We start from the raw sequence: 19,495 nt of genomic DNA, 5'->3' as shown, positions 1-19,495 counted from the left end.
CGCTGAACCGGTAGCGGGAGGGGACGAGGCGTGACCCAAACCCTAAGTTCGTGGGGCGGGGTGGGGCATCAGAACTCGAACTGCAGCGGGCAGAACTCAGCGGCCTCAGCCCAGGTGACAAACGGCTGTCCTGCGCGCTCAAGGGAGGGGACGGAGGCAGTGACTGACGGCCCTCGCAGCCAATGGGGGCCCGCGGCTACGCAGGCCAGCCCTATTCCAGCAGCCGGGGCAGAGCGTGGGCGAGGTTTCCCCCGGCGGCGGCGAGCTCTCAAGCCCGCGGGAGCGGCTGCCGCACCAGCAAGCAGGTGAGGGGAGCCAAGCTCGAGAGGTGGGGGCCGAGAGGACCGACCCGAGGGTGGGATGCTGCGTGCTGAGTCCAAGAGCTGCTCTGGGGGACTTGGCTCCGGGTTTTGTGCGCGCTGTGTGGGACTCTAGCCAGCAGGTCCTCCGCCAAAGCCCGGGAGAGGTTCAGGCAACCTCTTTAGACGGGAGAGGAGAGGGGACGGAGGGGACAGCAGCCTGGGATCAGGGGATCTCTGGGGGTCGGGGAATCTCTGGGACCCTTGGCTGCAGCTGTCCCAGGTTCTGCAGCCCTGCCCTAGAGATCCGAACCCCCTACCCACATACGCAAGGAGAGGCGTGCGGGGAATCGTCTGGGCCCCAATTTCTCTTACACCATTTGAAGCCCTATGACCCGCAAGAATCCATCTCCACTATACCCAGGACTGGACACTGGGGTAGATGACTCAGCTGAGAGCCGGAATGAGGGGTGAATGAGAGGCTCCCACTGGCCTTGTATAAATGGTTCCGAAAGTCCACGATGCTGCCTGGACTGGGCCAGGGGCCTAAGGCAAGGGAGGACAGGATCTCAAATCAGGGCGGGGGTGGAAGTTCTGGGAGGCAGCAGGGCAGCATTTACACCCTTGTCCCAATCCCTGCTCTCCATCCACAGGCCTGGAGCGCACACTCCTGAGAATCTGCAGAGGTGGGGGGCTCCCAGTCACTGAGGCTCCAGTTCCGCACAGAAGGCTCATGGAGCCCGGAGCACGCGGGGCCCTTTTCGCGAGGGCTAGCAGGTTCCTTCTGGACTTGTAGGGCGCCGCCCCAGGCTCGCCACGATGGCGCAGGGTTTTGCAGTGGGCTTCGACCCACTGGGCCTCAGAGACCTCAGCTCGGGCTCCCTGAGCTCCCTCTCCTCCCGCGGCCACCTGGGCAGCGACTCGGGCTCCGCAATGCGATACCTGCTGAAGAAGCAGCAGCGGCTGCTGAACGGGCCCCCCCGCGGAATCCGAGCCTCCTCGCCCATGGGCCGCGTCATCCTCATCAACTCCCCCATCGAAGGTGGGGGCGGGGCCCAGCTTAGGCCTGGCGCTAAGGGTGGGGCTAAGGGCCAGCTGGGAGGAGGAACTCGAGAGATGGGAGTCTTGGGGCTGTGGGGCATGGAGGGCCCCTGTTTTGCCATAGCTCTTCCTCATCAGCCCTTTCCTCCTGTTCAGGCCAATGCTTTAGGGTTGCAGGACTATAGAGAGGTCGGAGGTGGGAGATAGGAGTATGGAGGCAGGGACAGGTGTGTGTGATATGCTAGCCCCCAAGCCAAGCAAGGCAGGGTAGCTAATTTGCTGCTCCATCCTATGGACTCTGCCTTTCTCCAGTCCCTTTGTGTATGCCCTGCGGGTTGGGGGGAGCAGGATGGAGAAGGATATACTCCATCAACCAACCCGTGGTGTGACCAGCTCTGTGCTGGGCTGTGAAGAGTCAGTGCCCAGTTGGGGAGACAGAATTAAAGCCTTCAGGTGCAGGGGCGCCTGGCTCAGGTCCTGAGATCAAGCCCCACACTGGGTGTAGAGATTACTTAAAATAAGTAAATAAATATATTTTTTAAAGATTTTATTTATGTGAAAGAGAGAGCATGAGAGGGGGAGGGCCAGAGGGAGAAGCAGACTCCCCGCCAAGCAGGGAGCCTGATGTGGGACTCGATCCCGGGACCCCAGGATCATGACCTGAGCCGAAGGCAGTTGCCCAACCAACTGAGCCACCCAGGTGCCCCTAAATAAATATTTTTTAAAAAAAGTTTTCAGATGCAGAAGAAAGGAAAGAGGTAGAGTAGCAAATGTTCCAAAGAGGGGGGGAAAGAAGGAGGGTTGAGGGTCAGGAAGGGACCCCCAGGCCTGGGCCCCAAAGGAGGGGGCTACCTGACCTTATATAGTTGTTTAATGCTGTTACATCGCACACCTGTTCTATACCAGTCCTGGTTAGGTCCTGCAGGGGCCTGGAGGAAAAGGAGGCTCAATCTTCACCTTCCAGGAACTTACAGTGTAGTAGGGCTTCGAGACAGAGCAATGAGAACAGCTGGTGCTGGCGTGGAGGTATCCCAGACAAGGCTGGAAGTGGAAACCAAGAGCACAGGGTGGGGAGGGGGGCGGGGAGGAGTGCAATTAGGAGACAGCTTGGCTGCAGTGACAGATGTGAGGCGACAAAGAGCCAGTGAGCAAGGCAGGACCTTGAGTGCCAGTTGGGGGGCGAGTGGGCACCCCCTGGGGCTGGGCTTTCTGTGGGCCAGATGCCATAAATATCTCCAGCTCCCCTTCTGTTTCTCAGCCAGCAGAACTCCCCTGGCTGGATCCCAGAGAGGACTTTTCAGACCCTGCTCCTCCCCTCTGACCCAGCTGGGCATCTCAGGTCCCCTCCCCGGGCCGCTGGGTTCCTCAGAGAGCAGGCTTTCCTGACCCCATGACCCAGCATGCTCACTCCCATCATCTACCATGCTGGGTCTCCCCCCTGGGTGAGCAGCAGGGCACTGCTGAGAGTCACCACTGTCATTCGGGTCATGAAGCAGAAGTCCTCAGAGGAGGTAGGAGACACGGTAGAGGATAGGGAAGGCACTGGGGCATGGCCCTTTTGGGTCCCATTGTATTAAAAGAACTTACACGTCCCCCTCACACAGCCACATAGACCATGCCCCAGCTATGATGCGATGGCTCTGTATACTCTCCCTCTGAAGATCCTCTCACAGAAGAAGTTCCGGGATTGCTCTGTCCCGCTGCTTCGCCCTAGAGCCCTAGAGCAGCCAGGGGAGCAGCCTCTCCTAGCAAGGGGAGGTCCGGGGCATGGCCTCCACCAGCTGGCCTCTACCCTGTCTGCTCTGGGAGCCTCGGAGCCCAGAATCTTCCCCTCTGCCTGAGCACAAACATCTCCCCACTTGCCGCATCCTGGAACCTCTCCCCCTTGTTACTATTTAGACCATTCCAGAGGCCTAAAGGAACGGATAAGGGAGGCTCAGTGGGGAGGGAGAAACTGGGACCCACATCACCCCCACGACTTCCCACCAGCTCCTCAAACTCAGCTGGTCCCAGAGAAAATGCATTCTCTAATCCAAACCAGCCCTTCCTCCTCACTCTCATTCATCCGTTTATTCTTTTACTTATTCAAAAAATCCTTGGCAGATATCACGTGCTGTGCGACATGCTGGAGATATATTGGCAGAAAAGGATTACAAAGTCCCTACCGTGACTGAACTTACAATCTAGCTAAAGGAGACAGACAATAAATAATATGTGAGTAAGCCAATAATGAGAAAGGATGGTAAGAATCCTGGAGGTACTTATTTGGATGATACGATAGAGTAGTGGTTCGCACACATGGGAATACATCAGAATTGCCTGGGGGCGGGGGGGCTTATGAAAAGACAAGCTGCTGAGTCCCACACCCAGAGCTTCTGATTCAGGGCATCTGCAGCGAAGCCCAAGAATACACATTTTTTAAAAACTTTTTTTAAAGATTTTATTTTTGAGTAATCTCTACACCCAGTGTGGGGCTCAAACTCACAACCCTGAAATTAAGAGTCATATGCTCTACTGACTGAGCCAGCCAGGTGCCCCAAGAATACACTTTTTTCAAAAAAGTTTATTTATTTGAGAGAGAGCAGGGGAGGAGCAGAGGGAGAAGGACAAGCGGACTCCACGCTGAGCTCAGAGCCTGCTGCAAGACTCCATCCCAAGACCCCGAGATCATGACCTGAGCTGAAATCAAGAGTCAGACGCTTAACCGACTGAGCCACCCAGGCGCCCCAAGAATACACATTTTTAATAAGTTCCTGAGTGTTGCTGCATGGGTGGTCTGGGGGACACACTTTGAGAACCACTCTAATGGAGGCCACCTGGGAAGAAGGGAAGGGACTTCAGGGAGGGTAGTCCAGGAAGGTTTCTCAGAGAAAGTGGTGTCTGAGCCAGGAGGGGCTGCAGATTGGGAGCTGGCTTTATGAAGGTGTGGGCAAGAGTATCACAGATTGAGGGAACACTGAAGTGATTAGCCTGTGAGAGGAACAGGAGAGAGGTCAGTGTGGCCAAAGCTCAGTGAGACTGGGATGGTGGCCACAGGTGAAGGGAGAGAGGTGGGCAGAGGAAAGCCCACAGAGGGCCTTACTGGGCATAGGGGACTGTGGAGTTCCTTCTAGAAGAAGGAGCAGGCATTGAAGTTTTTAATAAGCAGGCATGATCTACTGTAAAAGCTGACTCTGGCCACTGTGTAGAGAATGGCCTAAAGGGGGCAAGAATGGAAGTGGAGAGATAGTGAGGAGGCTGTGAGCTCCTGGAGGGGGAGGTTGGTGGCCCGGGGTAGGGCAGTAGAGGTAGAAAAGTTTCCATCCTCAGAGGCCCCAAGCTCCTATGCTCAAAACCCCAGATCGGCATCCCCCTGGCCCAGGGCCCTAGGAAGGCCCCAGGGAAGGACTGAGAAGAAAGAGGGTTGGGGGACAGGAGAGCAACAGACTCGTTGGCTGGGTTGAGATGTGTGCAGACAGAATCAGCCAGGAAGCCTCAGGATGTCCCACAACTCTGTCCTGCACCATCCCTACTTACAGGCTGCCCTTGGAGATTTCTTCCTGAGCTGCTCTGGTCATGCACTGTAACCTGATTTCTCTTAGATCAAACAGAAGTGTGTGTGTGTGTGTGAGAGAGAGAGAGATTTCTCCCTCTCAAATATCTCTGGAGTAAGCCTTGTCCAAGAAGAAATCTCACCTTCTCACCTGGGACCCAGCTTCCCTCTCCAGTCTTCTTAACTTTTCTGACCAAAGGCCTTCTCAAGGACCCCCCTCAGAGCCTTGCTCACTCCCTCCCCTTCCTCATCAGTGCCCTCCCTTTCTGCTCCACCCATTGAAATCCCACCCATCTTGTCTTCCCAAACACCTTCCCTATCAGCTGCAGCTCCTAGGGACCCTGCTTCTCTGACTTTCCCCAGCACTGATGGAGAGGACCACTCTGGGCTCTGGGCATATACTGTAGCAGAGTGGTGTTTTGGGTTTCTCTCCTCATATAGTCAAGTAGCTCCTAGAGCCCTTACCTCCAGAATCACAGAGTCTAAGAGATAGAAGGGGCCTCAGAGATCCTTCCACAATATCCCAGAGAGGGATTTATCAAGTGCTGGCTTGTATGCCACCAAAGATGAGGAACTCGCTGTCTCTCCTGGAAACCTCATTCCATTGTCCGATAGCTGAAGGTTTTAGAAAGTTTTTCCTTACTAAATTGGCCTCCATCTAACTCCACTATGAGGGCTTGGTTCTGCCCTCTGGGTTACACAGAAAAGAACATCTAATGCCTTTCACATAATAGCTCTTTGACTATTTGAAGATAGAGCGAGCATACTCCTTTCTGCTCAAGTTGAAGAGCCCAAACTTGCTCAACTCTGCCCTATAGAATGGAATCTTGAACCTCTTTTCTATCCATCTGACCCTCAGAGTGGCAGGGTTTTTAGGAATTTGTCCTATCCCGGGCCTGTGGGCATGAGAAGCTTAGTAAGTATAAGAAACACACACGTGCATGGGCACGCGCGCACGCACACACACACACACACACATATATAATAAGGGAAGGAGAACAGCATCTTCTAATATGGAGTCCTGTCCTGCCTGCTCCCATACTCTCTTGCTGACCCATACTCTCAAATCCCCAACAGGGAACTCAGAAATCGGCTACCCTTAGGCCATAGGGCCTTAGGTATATGTGCCGAGCAACCTAACCCAAACTGGGAAACCCAGGGGCTTTCTGTGCCCAGAAAGGACATGGGAGTCATGCCTGTGTCCCTCCCCACCACCACCACCACACAGCCAACAGTGATGAAAGCGACATCATCCACGCTGTCCAGGTGGAGAAGAGCCCAGCAGGGAGACTGGGTTTCAGTGTGCGGGGCGGCTCTGAGCATGGCCTGGGCATCTTCGTCAGCAAAGTGGAGGAGGGGAGCAGTGCAGGTGAGCAGGGCCCCCAGGAGTGGGTGCTGGCTTAGGAGATGAGCCCCCACCTTGGTGGGGCTCTGGAGGCCTATTATCAACGATGGCAGGCAAGGGTCCTCAGCTTTGGAGGGCCTGATCCAATGGGGAAAGGAGGCCCCCTCCCAGGATGGAGTGGGCTCATGGACAAGTCCCTAGTCTAATAAGGAATACCCACACCTCACCTGGGGATCCCCAATCTCGTGGAAGAAGTTTTACCCCAGGGAGCCTTGTGTGGTGGGGAAGGCTTAGCTTTGCCCTGGGGGACTTGTCCCAAGGGGCCCATGGCAGCCGCCCCCTCCCCCGGTGCAGAGCGGGCTGGCCTGTGCGTGGGGGACAAGATCACGGAGGCGAACGGGCTGAGCCTGGAGAGCACCACCATGGGCAGCGCCGTGAAAGTGCTGACGGGCAGCAGCCGCCTGCACATGATGGTGAGGCGCATGGGCCGCGTGCCGGGCATCAAATTCTCCAAGGAGAAGACCACGTGGTGAGAACGCCTGGTCCCAGCCCTGACCTTGACCCACCCCATCCACCCTATCCAGCCCATGGCAGGAGGCGTTGAGGGCACAGGGCTCTGCACGAGACTCAGCTATGTACGGCTTCTGCTCTCTCTGTCCCTTGGCGCTGGAAGCACAGCGATCCTAAGGCCTGACACTGAAATGGGACAAGGCCATGTCTCTCCCCTAGCTCTCCTCCCAACTCTATCCCAGACGCCGGCGGCGCTGTCCCCAAAGATGCTCTCCTGGGAGCCTGGGCATAGTAACAGCACCTCTCCCTCAGAGTTCTTGTGGGGACTCGAAATGGGTCCTGGCCCAATGGAGCCACTCCATAAAAAGAGGAGATTGGGGTGGTTTCCCAAATTTAATGAAGTCTACATCCCACAGAAGGTCTCAGGATTGGGGAGTCCCCCAAGGCGACCTCCCCTTACCTGTGCAGTTGTCCGAGATGCTGGAAGGAAAGGGGGTGGGTGGTGGTGGACGGGGCGGGGGGGCCCAGACTGACAGCCCCTTGCTGTTGTCCCAGGGTGGATGTCGTGAATCGGCGGCTGGTAGTGGAGAAGTGCAGCTCGACACCGTCCGACAGCGGCTCGGAGGACGGGGTGCGGCGCATCGTCCACCTCTACACCACGTCAGACGACTTCTGTCTGGGCTTCAACATCCGTGGGGGCAAGGAGTTTGGCCTGGGCATCTATGTGTCCAAGTGAGGGCTGGGGCCGGGCGTGCAATGCGGATGGGTCGGCAAGTGAGACTCAGCCAACTACATGTCCAAAGGAGGGCCTAGGTCAGGGGTGGGGTCTGGAGGGGAGTGGGGGGCTCCAGGAAGAGGGTCAAGGAGTTTGGCTGGGGCATCCCTGTATCCGAGGGAAGAGTCTGGTCTAGGGTGAGGGAGGGCAGGCCAGGTGGCCTCTCAGACTGCCGCCTGTCTGACCCCAGAGTGGATCATGGTGGGCTGGCCGAGGAGAATGGCATCAAGGTGGGGGACCAGGTCCTGGCGGCCAACGGTGTCAGGTTCGACGACATCAGCCACAGCCAGGCCGTGGAGGTGCTGAAGGGCCAAACACACATCATGTTGACTATCAAGGTGGGCAGGACTGTGGGTGTCAGGAAGAGGCCAGACTATAGGAGGAACTTCCCAGACCTCTCTAGAGTTTAATGCCCATTGCCCTACAACTTATCACTTTTCCACAGCCATTTGAGAGGAGAGGCATTGTGCTCATCCCTAGTTCACAGAAGAAAAACCTGAGGCTGAGAGAGGCAGAGTCACTCAGAAACCACGGTCACTTCCTCGGCTGGCTGGTAGCAGGGCCTGCTTCCAGTCCTGCTGCCCAGACACCCAGGGCAGTGCCCCTTCGGATGAGTGGTGGAGGTCCAGGGTTGAAAGGAGAAAACGTCCCGCCCCGAGGGTGGGGTGGTAGCTGCGGCTTTGGGCAGGACCTGGGCACAGGGCAAGGACGGCTGGGCTGAGGCCAGAGATCGGATTTCAGGGGAGGCACCTGCATTCATGATTCATGTGGGTCTCACACTTGCCTGAGGATCAGGTCCTTCTCACTCTGGCTGCAGGGGAGGTGACGGCTCGCTGTCCGCTAGGACCCACTCCCGGCCCCGGCTCCGCTCTCCTCCCTTCCCAAGCCTTCACCCCCCTCGCCCTTCAGGGCTTCCTCCGCCATTCCCCCGCTTCTGCCCCCTTGATTTCCCATCCCACAATCTCCCCATCCCATTTCTCCCTTTCCTTTCTCTCGCATGACCCTGAACACTCCTCCTCTCTCCCACTCTGCCCCTCGTTCATTCATTCAACATTTTTGAGTATGTCCTACGTGACAGTGCCTATGCTGCGTGCTGGGGCTAAAAGACAGAGAGGGCGACTGTTCAGGGGGGGGCGGAGGGGCAGGGGGGGAGACAGACAAACAGGATGCATGCTGACTGACAAAGGCTGTAAGGAAATTAACAGAGAGGTGGGAGGGGTAATTTAGGAGGGCCCTTTTAGCCCGGGGGTGGGGGGGGGGTCGGGGCAGGTCTCTCTGGGGAGGTGACACCTGAAGAGGGAGAAGGAGCTAGCCAGGAGATGAGTGGAAGGAAGAGAATCCAGACAGAAGGAGCAGCAAGTGCAAGGCCCTGAGGTGTAGAGGAATTTGGCAAGTTCCGACATAAAGCGGCCCATTTGTGTCGAGCGTGATGAACTTGGAGGAGAGGGATGGGGTTGAAAAGTTTACTCCTGTCCTGTCACTCCCCCTTCTCACCTACTCCCCGCTGCCCTCCTGTGCCCGCCATGCTCTTCCCAGGATACTGGCCGGTACCCTGCCTACAAAGAGATGGTTTCTGAGTACTGCTGGCTGGACCGATGTAAGTGGCTCAGGCCCCTGCGTTGGAGGGAAAGGGCTGAGGCCCGAGGGTGCGTGGGAGCCTCTGAGGAATAATGGGGCAGGAGGAGCAACACCTGCTTGGGACTTCCGCACCGCCCAGAGACATTTCCTGGCTCCCCTCTGGGAAGCTGCGGGTTCAGTTCCCAGCTCTCCTTGGCTCTGGAGTCCTGGGGCAGGGTCAGGGGGGCGGGTGAATGGAGGAGAAGGGACTTGGCTAAGGTCTCTCAACAAGTCAGTGGCAGGACTGCTGAGCAGCTGGTTCCCCAGAGCCCCGCGCTTCCAGCCTTGGCTGCTAGCCGACACTCACCCACCCCCACACCCAAGGTGCTGTGCGACCCTGGCAGGGCCCTGAGGCCAGCGGCCTTCCCCTGAGATGCCCCTGCCTTCCCCACTGCCTGCAGTGAGCAACGGGTCGCTGCGGCAGCTGTCCCCCGCCTCGGAGAGCAGCTCCAGCGGCTCCTCCTATGCCTCCAGCGCCCCCTGCAGCTCGGCCGAGGGCTCCCTGCCCTCCCAGCGCCTGGATGGCGGCCTGGGGCTTGACGAGCCGCACAGTCGGGGCCCAGGCTGGGGGCGGGCGGACACAGCCATGCAGACGGAGCCGGACATGGGCGGCCGCGTGGAGACCTGGTGCAGTGTGAGGCCCACCGTCATCCTCAGGGACACAGCCATCCGCTCCGACGGCCCCCGGCCCGCCCGCCGCCTGGATTCTGCGCTCTCCGAGTCCCCTAAGACTGCTCTGCTGCTGGCCCTGAGCCGACCCCGGCCCCCCATCACAAGGTCCCAGAGCCACCTGACCTTGTGGGGTATGTAGGGAAGGGGCGGCCGATGTTCTCTCCAAAGCTCCCGGTCCAACACCTGCCTCACACCCAGTCCTGGGCCCCAAACCTCCCTTGGCTCTAGGCCTTGACTCGGCCTCCGTTCCAGCCCCAGAATGCACTCAGACGCTGCTCTGGGCCCCATTTTAAACTGGCCCTGGGCCCCAAACCCACCCTCAGATCTAGTCCCAGCTCCTGTCGGCTTTGGGCCCCACACCAGCCCTAATCCATCCCCGCCACCCTACACACACAGACACACACACCCCGGCCCTCTTGGAGGGTCCTCACCGAGCTGGAGCTGTGGGTGGGGGAGAGGTGGAAAGTCGAAGGAGGAAGCCCACCTATCTCCACCCCCACCTCCCCACAAGGCTGGAGGTCCTGTCTGCCCCCTACTGTCCCTCCTCCCTGGCTCTCCTCACACCCCTGCCCCTCGGCCTTCCCTCTGCCCACTGCTCCAACGCCCCCGGGTAATCCCTCATGTCTGCAGAGGAGAAGAAGCAGCGGAAGAAGGAGAAGTTGGGGTCCTCTGGGGAAAAGGGGGCCCTGCAGCGCTCCAAGACACTGATGAACCTCTTCTTCAAGGGAGGGCGGCAGGGCTGGCTGGCAGGGCATGGGCACAGAGAGGCCTGGACGCTGGACGGAGGGAGCCCGGCCAAGCCCCGCCCTCGCCTAGACCTGGAGAAAGGTAAGCACCCGCCGATGAGACCGGGAGGAAGGAGGTACAGCCCATTTGGCATCCAGCGGCTCTGGGTTTCAATCCCACGCTGCCTTTTCCTAGCTGGGAGGAACAACTCGCCCCCATAAGCCTGTTTCCTCGTGAGTAAAGTGAGAGTAATGATACCTGTTTCTTTAGGAATGGTGAGGAGTAAGTGAATGGATGTATGTAAATCACTCCAGGACATTGTCTGGCATACAGAAGGTACCAGAAGGTACCAGAAAATGTAGTGGTCATCGTTAAACTCTCTCATCTCCCCACTTTACAGAAAGGAAAACTGATAGAGCTACAGCCTAGCAAGGAAGTTGAAGGGCTTGGGTCAGATCTCTGTGCTGGTGCTGAGGTGGGTAGGGCACTCCTCTCCTGGAATATTTGGCTTCACCTCCCCTGGCCGGTGCTCCACAGGCCCTACACAGTTCTAGCACCATCCCTGAGTAAGGCCAGTTCTAGATCAGGGCCCAAGCAGAAAGGCCTGGGCAGCCTTCACTTCTGTCAGGGGCTTCCCATGGACCCTCAGAGAGGCCTCTCGTCTCTCAGGTGAGGCTCCAAGACTGGACCAAGAGTGGATGAGTTAAGACTCTCAGGGTTGCACGTGACAGAAACCCAACTCAAATTAGCTTTAAAAAACACTCCTTGGCTCAGCTACTGATTTGAGTGGGTCTAAAGGTTTGAACAATCTCATCAGACATCTGCCCCCTTCCTCTTTAGTTCCCCTTTCCCCTGGGTTGGCTTCGTTATCATGCAGGTTTTGCCCACTCAGAGGGAAGATGGCCATTCTCGCTTAGCAACCCAGGGACAGGAGAGCTTCTTAAAGAGTTCCAGCTGAAGTTCCAGGCTCTCATTGGCCCAGCTGGGTCACATGCCCAACAGATGGCTGTGCCGGGGAAAGGCCAGTGGCGCCTTCCTGGGCCAGCCTGGGTCATGGGCTCACCCTGGAGCCCATGCACTGAGAATGGAGATCCCCAGGTGAAATTGGGGTGCTGTTTGCAGAGGGAGAGTGGATGTTGGGTAGGCAAAAACGACCAGAGGATGAGGACCTGGACCCTGCCCCTTCTGGGGGGCCAAGGTGAGAGTCCCATGGGAGAGACAATCTCTTCAGCTTAGGCCAGGTCAGCCCCACTTCCTCAACCCATCTCTTTTGCCATGGGCCCCAGGGCCCTGCTCTCACCTGATGCTCGTCCTATCCCTCTGGCCACTCCTCTCTCTCCTCCAAAGGCTCCTCTTTTTTTCTCTGTCCCCTGAAGATAGGTGCTGCCCCAAGCTTCGTTCTTGGGGTTCCTCCCTCCATATATTTGCTTCTAAATGAATCTCCACAAGCAGAACTCACACGGCACCCTCTCTTGATCCAAAACCTTCACTGACTCCCCACTGCCTATGAATGAAGTCCCCAGTTGGGCATAGCCTTACAAGACCTTCGTGGCCTGGCCTCTTGCCTCGCCATTCCACCTCCTTCCAGCCTAAACTCTTCATTCCCACTAGTGATCAAGCCGTCCCTGAGCCCTCCAAAGCCCCATGTTCAGACTGGGAGCCGGGGCCCACAGCTGAGCCTTTCTTCTTCACAGCAGGGGCAGTGGGGCCTGTGCAGAAGTTTGTCACCTGGAGACTGAGACACAGTAATTCATGCATCTCTTTAGCAAGGCCTGGTTGACAGCAGAGCTGCAGATGGGGTGCATGTTGAGGGGCAGCTAAGGGACTTTGGGCTAAACTCAGTTGGGGTCATGCATGGGGGATTGGGTGCAAATTGGGGGCAGCTAAAAGAATTGGACTAAGCTTACCAGGAGAGACAGGGCTGCAGACAGATATTGGGGTGCATTTTTGAGGACAGGGTACTCGATGGGGCTCCTAAAGACAGATTTTGGGGAGGTGAGGGAGCCTGTGCCAGGACCCCATTGAGTACTATGACTGTAAATGTTCGGGGGGCCCAGGGGGCACCGGGCTAGGACATCATTAAGGAACAGCCTAGTATAGGGGGTCTGTGTTGGGGGCCAAAGGGTCTAGATTGGAGCTCCCTTGTTGGGCAGATTGCTATGGGAGACATCGGTGGGGAGATTCTGGGCTAGGCTGGAATTCTGTCAGTGGCACCTAGGCCTCTCAGCTGACCTGTTCTGGGCTCTGACCCCATTGAGAGAAGCCCCTGCCTCCTCCCCTGACGGCTCCTGGCTCCTTCATCATATGCCTTCGCTCCTTCCCTGCAGAGCGGGAGAGGGGCCCGACCCTGCTCTCTGCTAGGTCCGGGGGCCCCTCCAGCCAGCTGCCCGACATGGATGAGCAGGTGCAAGCCTGGGAGAGCCGACGGCCCCTTATTCAGGACTTGGCCCGACGGCTGCTGACTGACGACGAGGTGCTGGCAGTCACCCGCCACTGCTCCCGGGTGAGCTTCCAGCCTGCCCCCAACTCCAGCACATGGTCACCCCATCACCCAGCCCCTCATTCATTCAGGCCACCGTCTCTGGTCAGTATCTGGGCTCGAGGCCCTGAGGCCAGAGGTTGGGAAAAGCAGAAGTCACTCCTGTTCCTGTCTCACACACACACACACACACACACACACACACTGAGCTCACAGACAGGAGAGGGACATACAGTAACTAGAACCTAAACACCCATGGCGGCAAATTGTGTGAAATGCTGTGAAAGAAAAGAATAGGAGAAAATAACCCAAGAGGTACAAATTAGGTGGTGTGGTCTAGGAGGGCCTCCTTGAGGAGGTGATATTTCAGCTAAGGAGAGAAGGAGCCGGACAGGTGATGAGTGGGGGCACATGAGTCTCTGCGGTCACCCCCTGAGCTCTCCTCTAAACCCCAACCTTCTCCCCTGACTCCCTGAGTCAGCCCCCAGGCCCGGCCTCATGCCAGGCCCCCTCCCCTGTTACCTAAGTAAGTAATCCTTTGTCACCCCCCACACACCCCAAGCCTCCCCCAACGTCTGCTCTGTTGTTCTGTTTCCTTCTACTTCAAACAGGAAGTAGGGCTCCAGGGTGGGGCGCAAGTTAGATGTGAGGGAGTCCTTGTGGCCTGGGTGTTGGGGAGGTTGTGGGAGGCACAGGTCTGGGGTCTGATCCTCCAGGGAGGTCTGAAGGCCCTCTGCTCTCCTCCTGCCTCAGAGCCCCCAGGTTTCCTGCGCTGGGGTCCCCGTGGAGTGCTGGCGTCAGTGCACATGTGAGCTTGCGTGCAAGGACAAGCTGAGGGGCTCCAGGAAGTCGTTTGTGATCCCCCCATGGCCTCAGCCCGGTCGGGACGGGGCTGTGTTGTTTGTCTGTGTGATGTGTACATCTGTGTGTCTGTGGGCGCCTGGGTTTGTCATCTGTGTGATCGACCCGTGTGTGTGCGTCTAGATACGGCACGTGTGTATCACCTGGAGACTGAGGCACAGTAATTCATGCATCCCTTTACCAAGGCCTGGTTGACAGCAGAGCTGCAGATGGGGTGCATGTTGGGGGGGCAGCTAAGGGCCTTTGGGCTAAACTCTGTGTCATCATGCTCAACTCTGAGTGCTAAGTGGGGTCCCCAGCACCAGCCTCCGTGAGCTTGCAACTCTGGGCTCTGGCCATTAGGTGGCGCGCTGTGCCCGTTTCTTGGATCAGCTCCTTTTCCATCAGCCCTCCGTTCCTCCCACCCTGTCCAAGCCGGGACCACCTCTCACGGCACCCCCACGAAACCTGCATGCCACCCAAACCTGACCCCCACCCCACCCGCACCAAGAGATCACACCCTCTGTGGTGGAGCTCTGGCCGGGATGATTGGAAAATCTCCCCTAGTGACTCAGATGTGTGGCCTCAAACCCCAGGCCTCCTTCCCTCTCTGGGCCATCTCTCCACCGCCACCAGACCAGGCTTTAGAAAGCCCCCCTTGGATCACTTGACACTCCCCAAGCCCCTGTGCAATCTCTTACCTTTGGCGGAACAGAGTACAAGTTTCTAATGCTCACATTTAAGGCCTTCCCTGCTTCGACTCCCCCAGCCAGCCACTAACCTCAGCTCTCCCGCGGTCGCCACATCACCACATGGTCATCTTCTGCTGGTCACCGCCCAGGGTTATACAGGTGATGAACCGCACGACTCTGGGGCACCACTCACACCGGAGTCCCCACCTATGCAGCCTACGTGGAGGCCCTTCTTGTACCCCACGGTCAGGCTGAACTTCTGTCTACCCGCTATTCCACTCCACCCCGGAGCACTTTCCTCCCAATACTCGTGCTGTTGCCTGCATTTATGCCTAAGAGTAAATGTCAGTGAAACAAACATACCAAGAGGGGTCTGTGTAAATGTCGCCGCCTCCAAGAAGCCAACTGCGGTCTTGGTGCGCTCCTCGGAGACTCCCTCTGCCCCGCTGCCAGTGGTTTGTCATTCCCTGGGGCACGTGGCTCGCTCTGCCCCTCGTTTCCCACTAGACTGACTTCTGAAGGATCTGGAACAGGGTCTTCTTCATTGTGCCCCCACTGCCCAGTACAGGGCGTGGCACTTAGTAGGTGCTACATGCGGGTTTGTAGCCTTGAAATGTGTACATATGCGACTGATTCTGTGCAATTATAGATCTCTCGCTCCAGACAAAAGGGGTTGTATTTTGGACACGTGTGTGTGTGTGTGTGAGTCCCTGTAACTTTGTGTGTGGTTTAGGGCCACATAGTTTATATTTTATTTCCCGATATTTACGAATGTCTCACTCTGGCCACCAGGGCTTGCTGTGTCTCTGTGTCTATTCCTGTCCAGGATGGTGTGTGTGAGTGTGTGTGTGTGTGTGTGTGTGTATCACCATGTGATTGTGTGTATCTCCATTTCACCACCAGGGGGCGGTGTGCTGTCCAAATAGGGTGGCTCCCAGTGTTCAGTTTACGGGTTTGTCTGAGTGGGTGGGGTGTGGCTGGTGGCATCCGGGCAGTGCCAGGCAGAAGGGCCTCCACGCCCCGGGGGACTGACTGGAGAGGCTTTCTGTCGAGCCACCCCTTCCCCAAGGTCCCCCCTTTGTTCCAGCGCCGAACAAAGCCTAATTGGTAGGTCTCTGTGCAGACATATGCTGGGCCAGCCAGGCCCACAGCCCAGCGTTTGGCTCCAATTCCTTCCTTCTGCCTGGGAGGTGGGGGCGGGGAGGAGAGTCGGCTCCCTGCACACCCTTTTCCGGCACCAGAGCTCGCAAGAGCCAGACTTCTCAGGTTCCAATCCCTCTTCACACTTCCTTATCTGTGTGGCCTTGGCCAAAGTCCTCTCTGAGCCTCAGTTTCCTCATTCGTAAAACGAGAATAATGAACGTCATCGCACAGGGTTGCTAAACGAGAGACCGTACGTAAAAGGCTTACAAATGCTGCTACCGGGGCTGTTATAGGTCTGTTACGACAACTGCAGGCTTCCCCCTAGTCACCAACATCCCCCCATGCCAGGGACAGCCTGGGGATGCGGAGGAGCTTTCCTAAACGTGGGGAACCGCACATGCGCAAGCAGCCCCCCCTCCCAGCTCTGGATGTCCTCGCCGCTGTGTGACCCGCGGCGCCTCTCTCCGCAGTACGTGCACGAGGGCGGTGTGGAGGACCTCGTGAGGCCCCTGCTGGCCATTCTGGACAGGCCCGCGAAGCTGCTGCTACTGAGGGACATCAGGTGGGGTGGGGGCTGTGGGGAGGGTTTGGGGGGCAGAAAGGGGACCTCTGAGAACTCCCCCCACTGTCACCCCCAGAACTGTGCCCCTGCCCACCCCCTGTCTCTCGACCTCCCCCAGGAGCGTGGTGGCCCCCACCGACCTCGGCCGCTTTGACAGCATGGTGATGCCCGTGGAGCTGGAGGCTTTTGAGGCCCTTAAGAGCCGGGCAGGTCAGCAGCTGGGGGTAGGACGTGTAGATCCTGAGCCCCAGGTGGGGATGGGAGTGGGGCCTCCCGGGGGAGACGGGGCAGAGATGGCCTTCAGCTGGGTCCATCAGGGAGCCCGGCAGGGGCCCCACCTCTGACGGGGTCTCCTCTCCCAGTAGTACGGCCTCCTGCCTTGCGACCAGCCCGGCAGGACACACCGCCCAAGCGTCACCTCATCACGCCTGTGCCTGGTCAGTCAGAGTCCCGGAGCCGGGGGAGGGGGCACACTGGGGAAGGGAGAACGGGCCCTCCGTCCCTGCCCCCCACAGAGGGTGTCGTGGCTTCCGAAGGCCGGCTGGTTCCCTGAAGGAAATCCTTGTCCACTGCGGCCACGTTTATCACATCCACTCACCCCCCTGTACTATTATTTACTTAATAATTGGTTTTAAACCCACTCACTTTTTTTTAAAATTTTTTATTCTTATGTTAATCCCCATACATTACATCATTAGTTTTAGATGAAGTGCTCCATGATTCATTGTTTGTGCATAACACCCAGTGCTCCATGCAGTACGTGCCCTCCTCAATACCCATCACCAGGCTAACCCATCCTCCCACCCCCCTCCCCTCTAGAACCCTGTTTGTTTTTCAGAGTCCATCGTCTCTCATGATAAACCCAGTCACTTTTTAAATCTACTCTCATTCTATGCAATAATCTCTGAGAAATTACCAGTTTGGTGTGCGAGTGCTATTTTTTCTGAGACACATATTGCCATAGAAAACTTTAAAGTTCTGTATCACCCTGGAACCCAGGCAGAGTCCCTCACTGCGCGCACAACCACCCGAGGGCCTGAGCCAACCCAAGCTTGGATCTCATGGGCCCTGCACTGACGAAGGCGAGGATTGGGGCCTGGCAAGGTGGTCCGGGCTGGTGAGGACGGGCAGCCTGACCTTGGCCCCCTTCCCCAGACAGACGTGGAGGTTTCTACCTGCTGCCTGTGAACGGCTTCTCGGAGGAGGAAGACGATGGGGAACTGAGGGAGTGGCTGGGGGGCCTCCAGCTCTCCCTGGGTGCCTCTGCTCCCCGCCACCCTCATAAAGGGATCCCCCCTCTCCAAGACGTGCCAGTAGACGCCTTCGCCCCACACCGAAGCTCCTGCACACCCCCTCCCCAGCCTCCCCCCGTCGCTCCCCGGCCCCCAAGGCCTAACTGGCTGCTGACAGAACCCCTGACCCCAGAGGACCCTCGGCAGGGCCAGAGCCAGAGGCAGAGCCAGGGCCCTGCCCAGAGCCACAGACGCAGCTGGGGTCGAGGCAAGTCCCCCGGACGCAGGCGCTCCCCATCCCCAGCGCCTGTCCCCACCCCCAGCATGGCCAACGGGCGCTACCACAAGCCTCGGAAGGCCAGGCCCCCTCTGCCACAACCTGTGGATGAGCAGGCAGCCAAGGCGGGGGGCCGTCAAGGCCCCTCCGAGAATGGAACTGGCGGGACAGCCAGGGAGGCAGCCAAGAAGGCCCCTGGTGGGGAGCTGAGGACAGTCACGCTGTCCAAGATGAAGCAGTCCTTGGGTGAGTGCAGGTGGGACTAGGCCTGGCAGGTGGGGCTCTTGGGTTTGGGTGAGGTTTCTGGGCTTGGTTTTGGGGTACAACTAGGGGGCCTGGGCTTAGGAAAAGATTTGGATATGGGGGTCTATTTGGGAGGTTCTAGATTGGAGGGGGTGGGAACTAGAGGATTTTTGGAGTCGAGGACCGAGCAGGAACAGAATCTGGGGATTTGGGAGAAGTCGGGGCCTGGACTTGGTGCTGGGGTGCTGGGTTTCTTCTGGGAGCTCTGGGTTGAGGGGTGTGGCTGCATGCTCATCCGGTGTTTTTCTCTCACTAGGCATCAGCATTTCTGGGGGCATTGAGTCCAAGGTGCAGCCCATGGTGAAGATAGAAAAGATCTTTCCGGGGGGGGGCTGCCTTCCTCAGTGGGGCCCTGCAGGTGGGTGAAGAGTACCCAAGCCCACTCCTGAGGTCCAGAGCTGAATTCTGGTGGGGGTGGGGCCGGAACATACTCATCTTCCAGCCAGACAGGTTTAGACCAGGTCCTGGGAGGAGGCTTGGGTGCAGGGGGGTCAGGCCTGCAAGATGAACAAGCCTAGGGAGAAATCTGTCCCCTCATGCCAGCCTGGGCCTGAAAGTGGCCCATCATGTTCCACCCCTAGCCCCAAGGGACAAAGGGCCATTGTCTGTGCCTCACCCTGCCCCCCACAGCTCCAGGCACAAAAGTCCCATTGTCCATCCCCTCCACCCAGATGAGGAGGAGTGTCCTAGGTGGTGGAGGTGAGAGGTTGGGTGGTGGGATGACCTGAGAAGGGAGGGCTGTGATTTTCCCACCCCCATCCCAGGCTGGCTTCGAGCTTGTGGCAGTGGATGGAGAGAGCCTGGAGCGGGTGACCCACCAGCGAGCAGTAGATACCATCCGCCGAGCTTATCGAAACAAGGCTCGGGAGCCCATGGAGCTTGTGGTCAGGGTCCCCAGGACCAGTCCACTACCCTTACCCCCTGACTTGTCAGCCCTCACCAATCAGCGCCTTCCTGCTGACCATTCCCCTGCCCGCTGACCCCTTGATGGTACTCCTTCCCTCCCACTGCCTCCCAGAACCTCCCATTAATGCTCTGCCCACCAATATCCAGATTCCTCCCACCGACGCCAGGCTCCTCCATCGGACCGACAGCCCAGTCCCTTCTCTAGCCCTCCAGACTCCTGATACTAACCCCAGACTCTCCCCACCTATGCTACGACTCTTCCCCCTGACTTCAGATCCTCCCACTGACTCTCAGGACCCTCCTGCTATCTCCCAGACCTCACCTACTAACCTCCTCGGGACTTAGGAACCTCCCCCTCTTGCTTGACTTGCCTCCTCCCAAAGCTCCCCACTTTCTTCCCTCTCCAGCTATCACTAAGGCTCTGCCCTTTCCAGATAAACTTGGTGTCAAGGACAAGGTGCTCCTGGGTAGCCTGTGTCACCCGCTCACTGCCCCCAATCTGTCAGGACAGGGAGAGGTTGGGAGAAAGCCAAGGTCTGGCGCT

The 19,495-nt window shown here is 57.9% G+C and overlaps 1 protein-coding gene across 1 annotated transcript; it reads left to right on the top strand.

The window, feature by feature from the left end:
• The first annotated feature begins 1,118 nt into the window (after positions 1-1,118).
• On the top strand, positions 1,119-19,296 carry PDZD7 (PDZ domain containing 7). Its single transcript, XM_021699993.1, is given in 18 exon segments — positions 1,119-1,341; positions 6,101-6,241; positions 6,572-6,746; positions 7,283-7,459; positions 7,693-7,840; positions 9,039-9,099; positions 9,521-9,922; positions 10,422-10,619; positions 12,212-12,262; positions 12,845-13,020; positions 16,142-16,233; positions 16,352-16,443; positions 16,599-16,670; positions 17,389-17,988; positions 18,302-18,369; positions 18,371-18,403; positions 18,810-19,042; positions 19,044-19,296. Coding segments are annotated over 18 exon segments (3,195 nt in total).
• The last annotated feature ends 199 nt before the right edge of the window (positions 19,297-19,495 follow it).

The sequence above is a fragment of the Neomonachus schauinslandi genome, chromosome 6 (assembly GCF_002201575.2).
Source record: "Neomonachus schauinslandi chromosome 6, ASM220157v2, whole genome shotgun sequence".
NCBI classification, from domain to species: Eukaryota; Metazoa; Chordata; class Mammalia; order Carnivora; family Phocidae; genus Neomonachus; species Neomonachus schauinslandi.
Note: the sequence above shows the minus strand (reverse complement) of the source record. Positions and strands in the feature narration are given on the sequence as shown.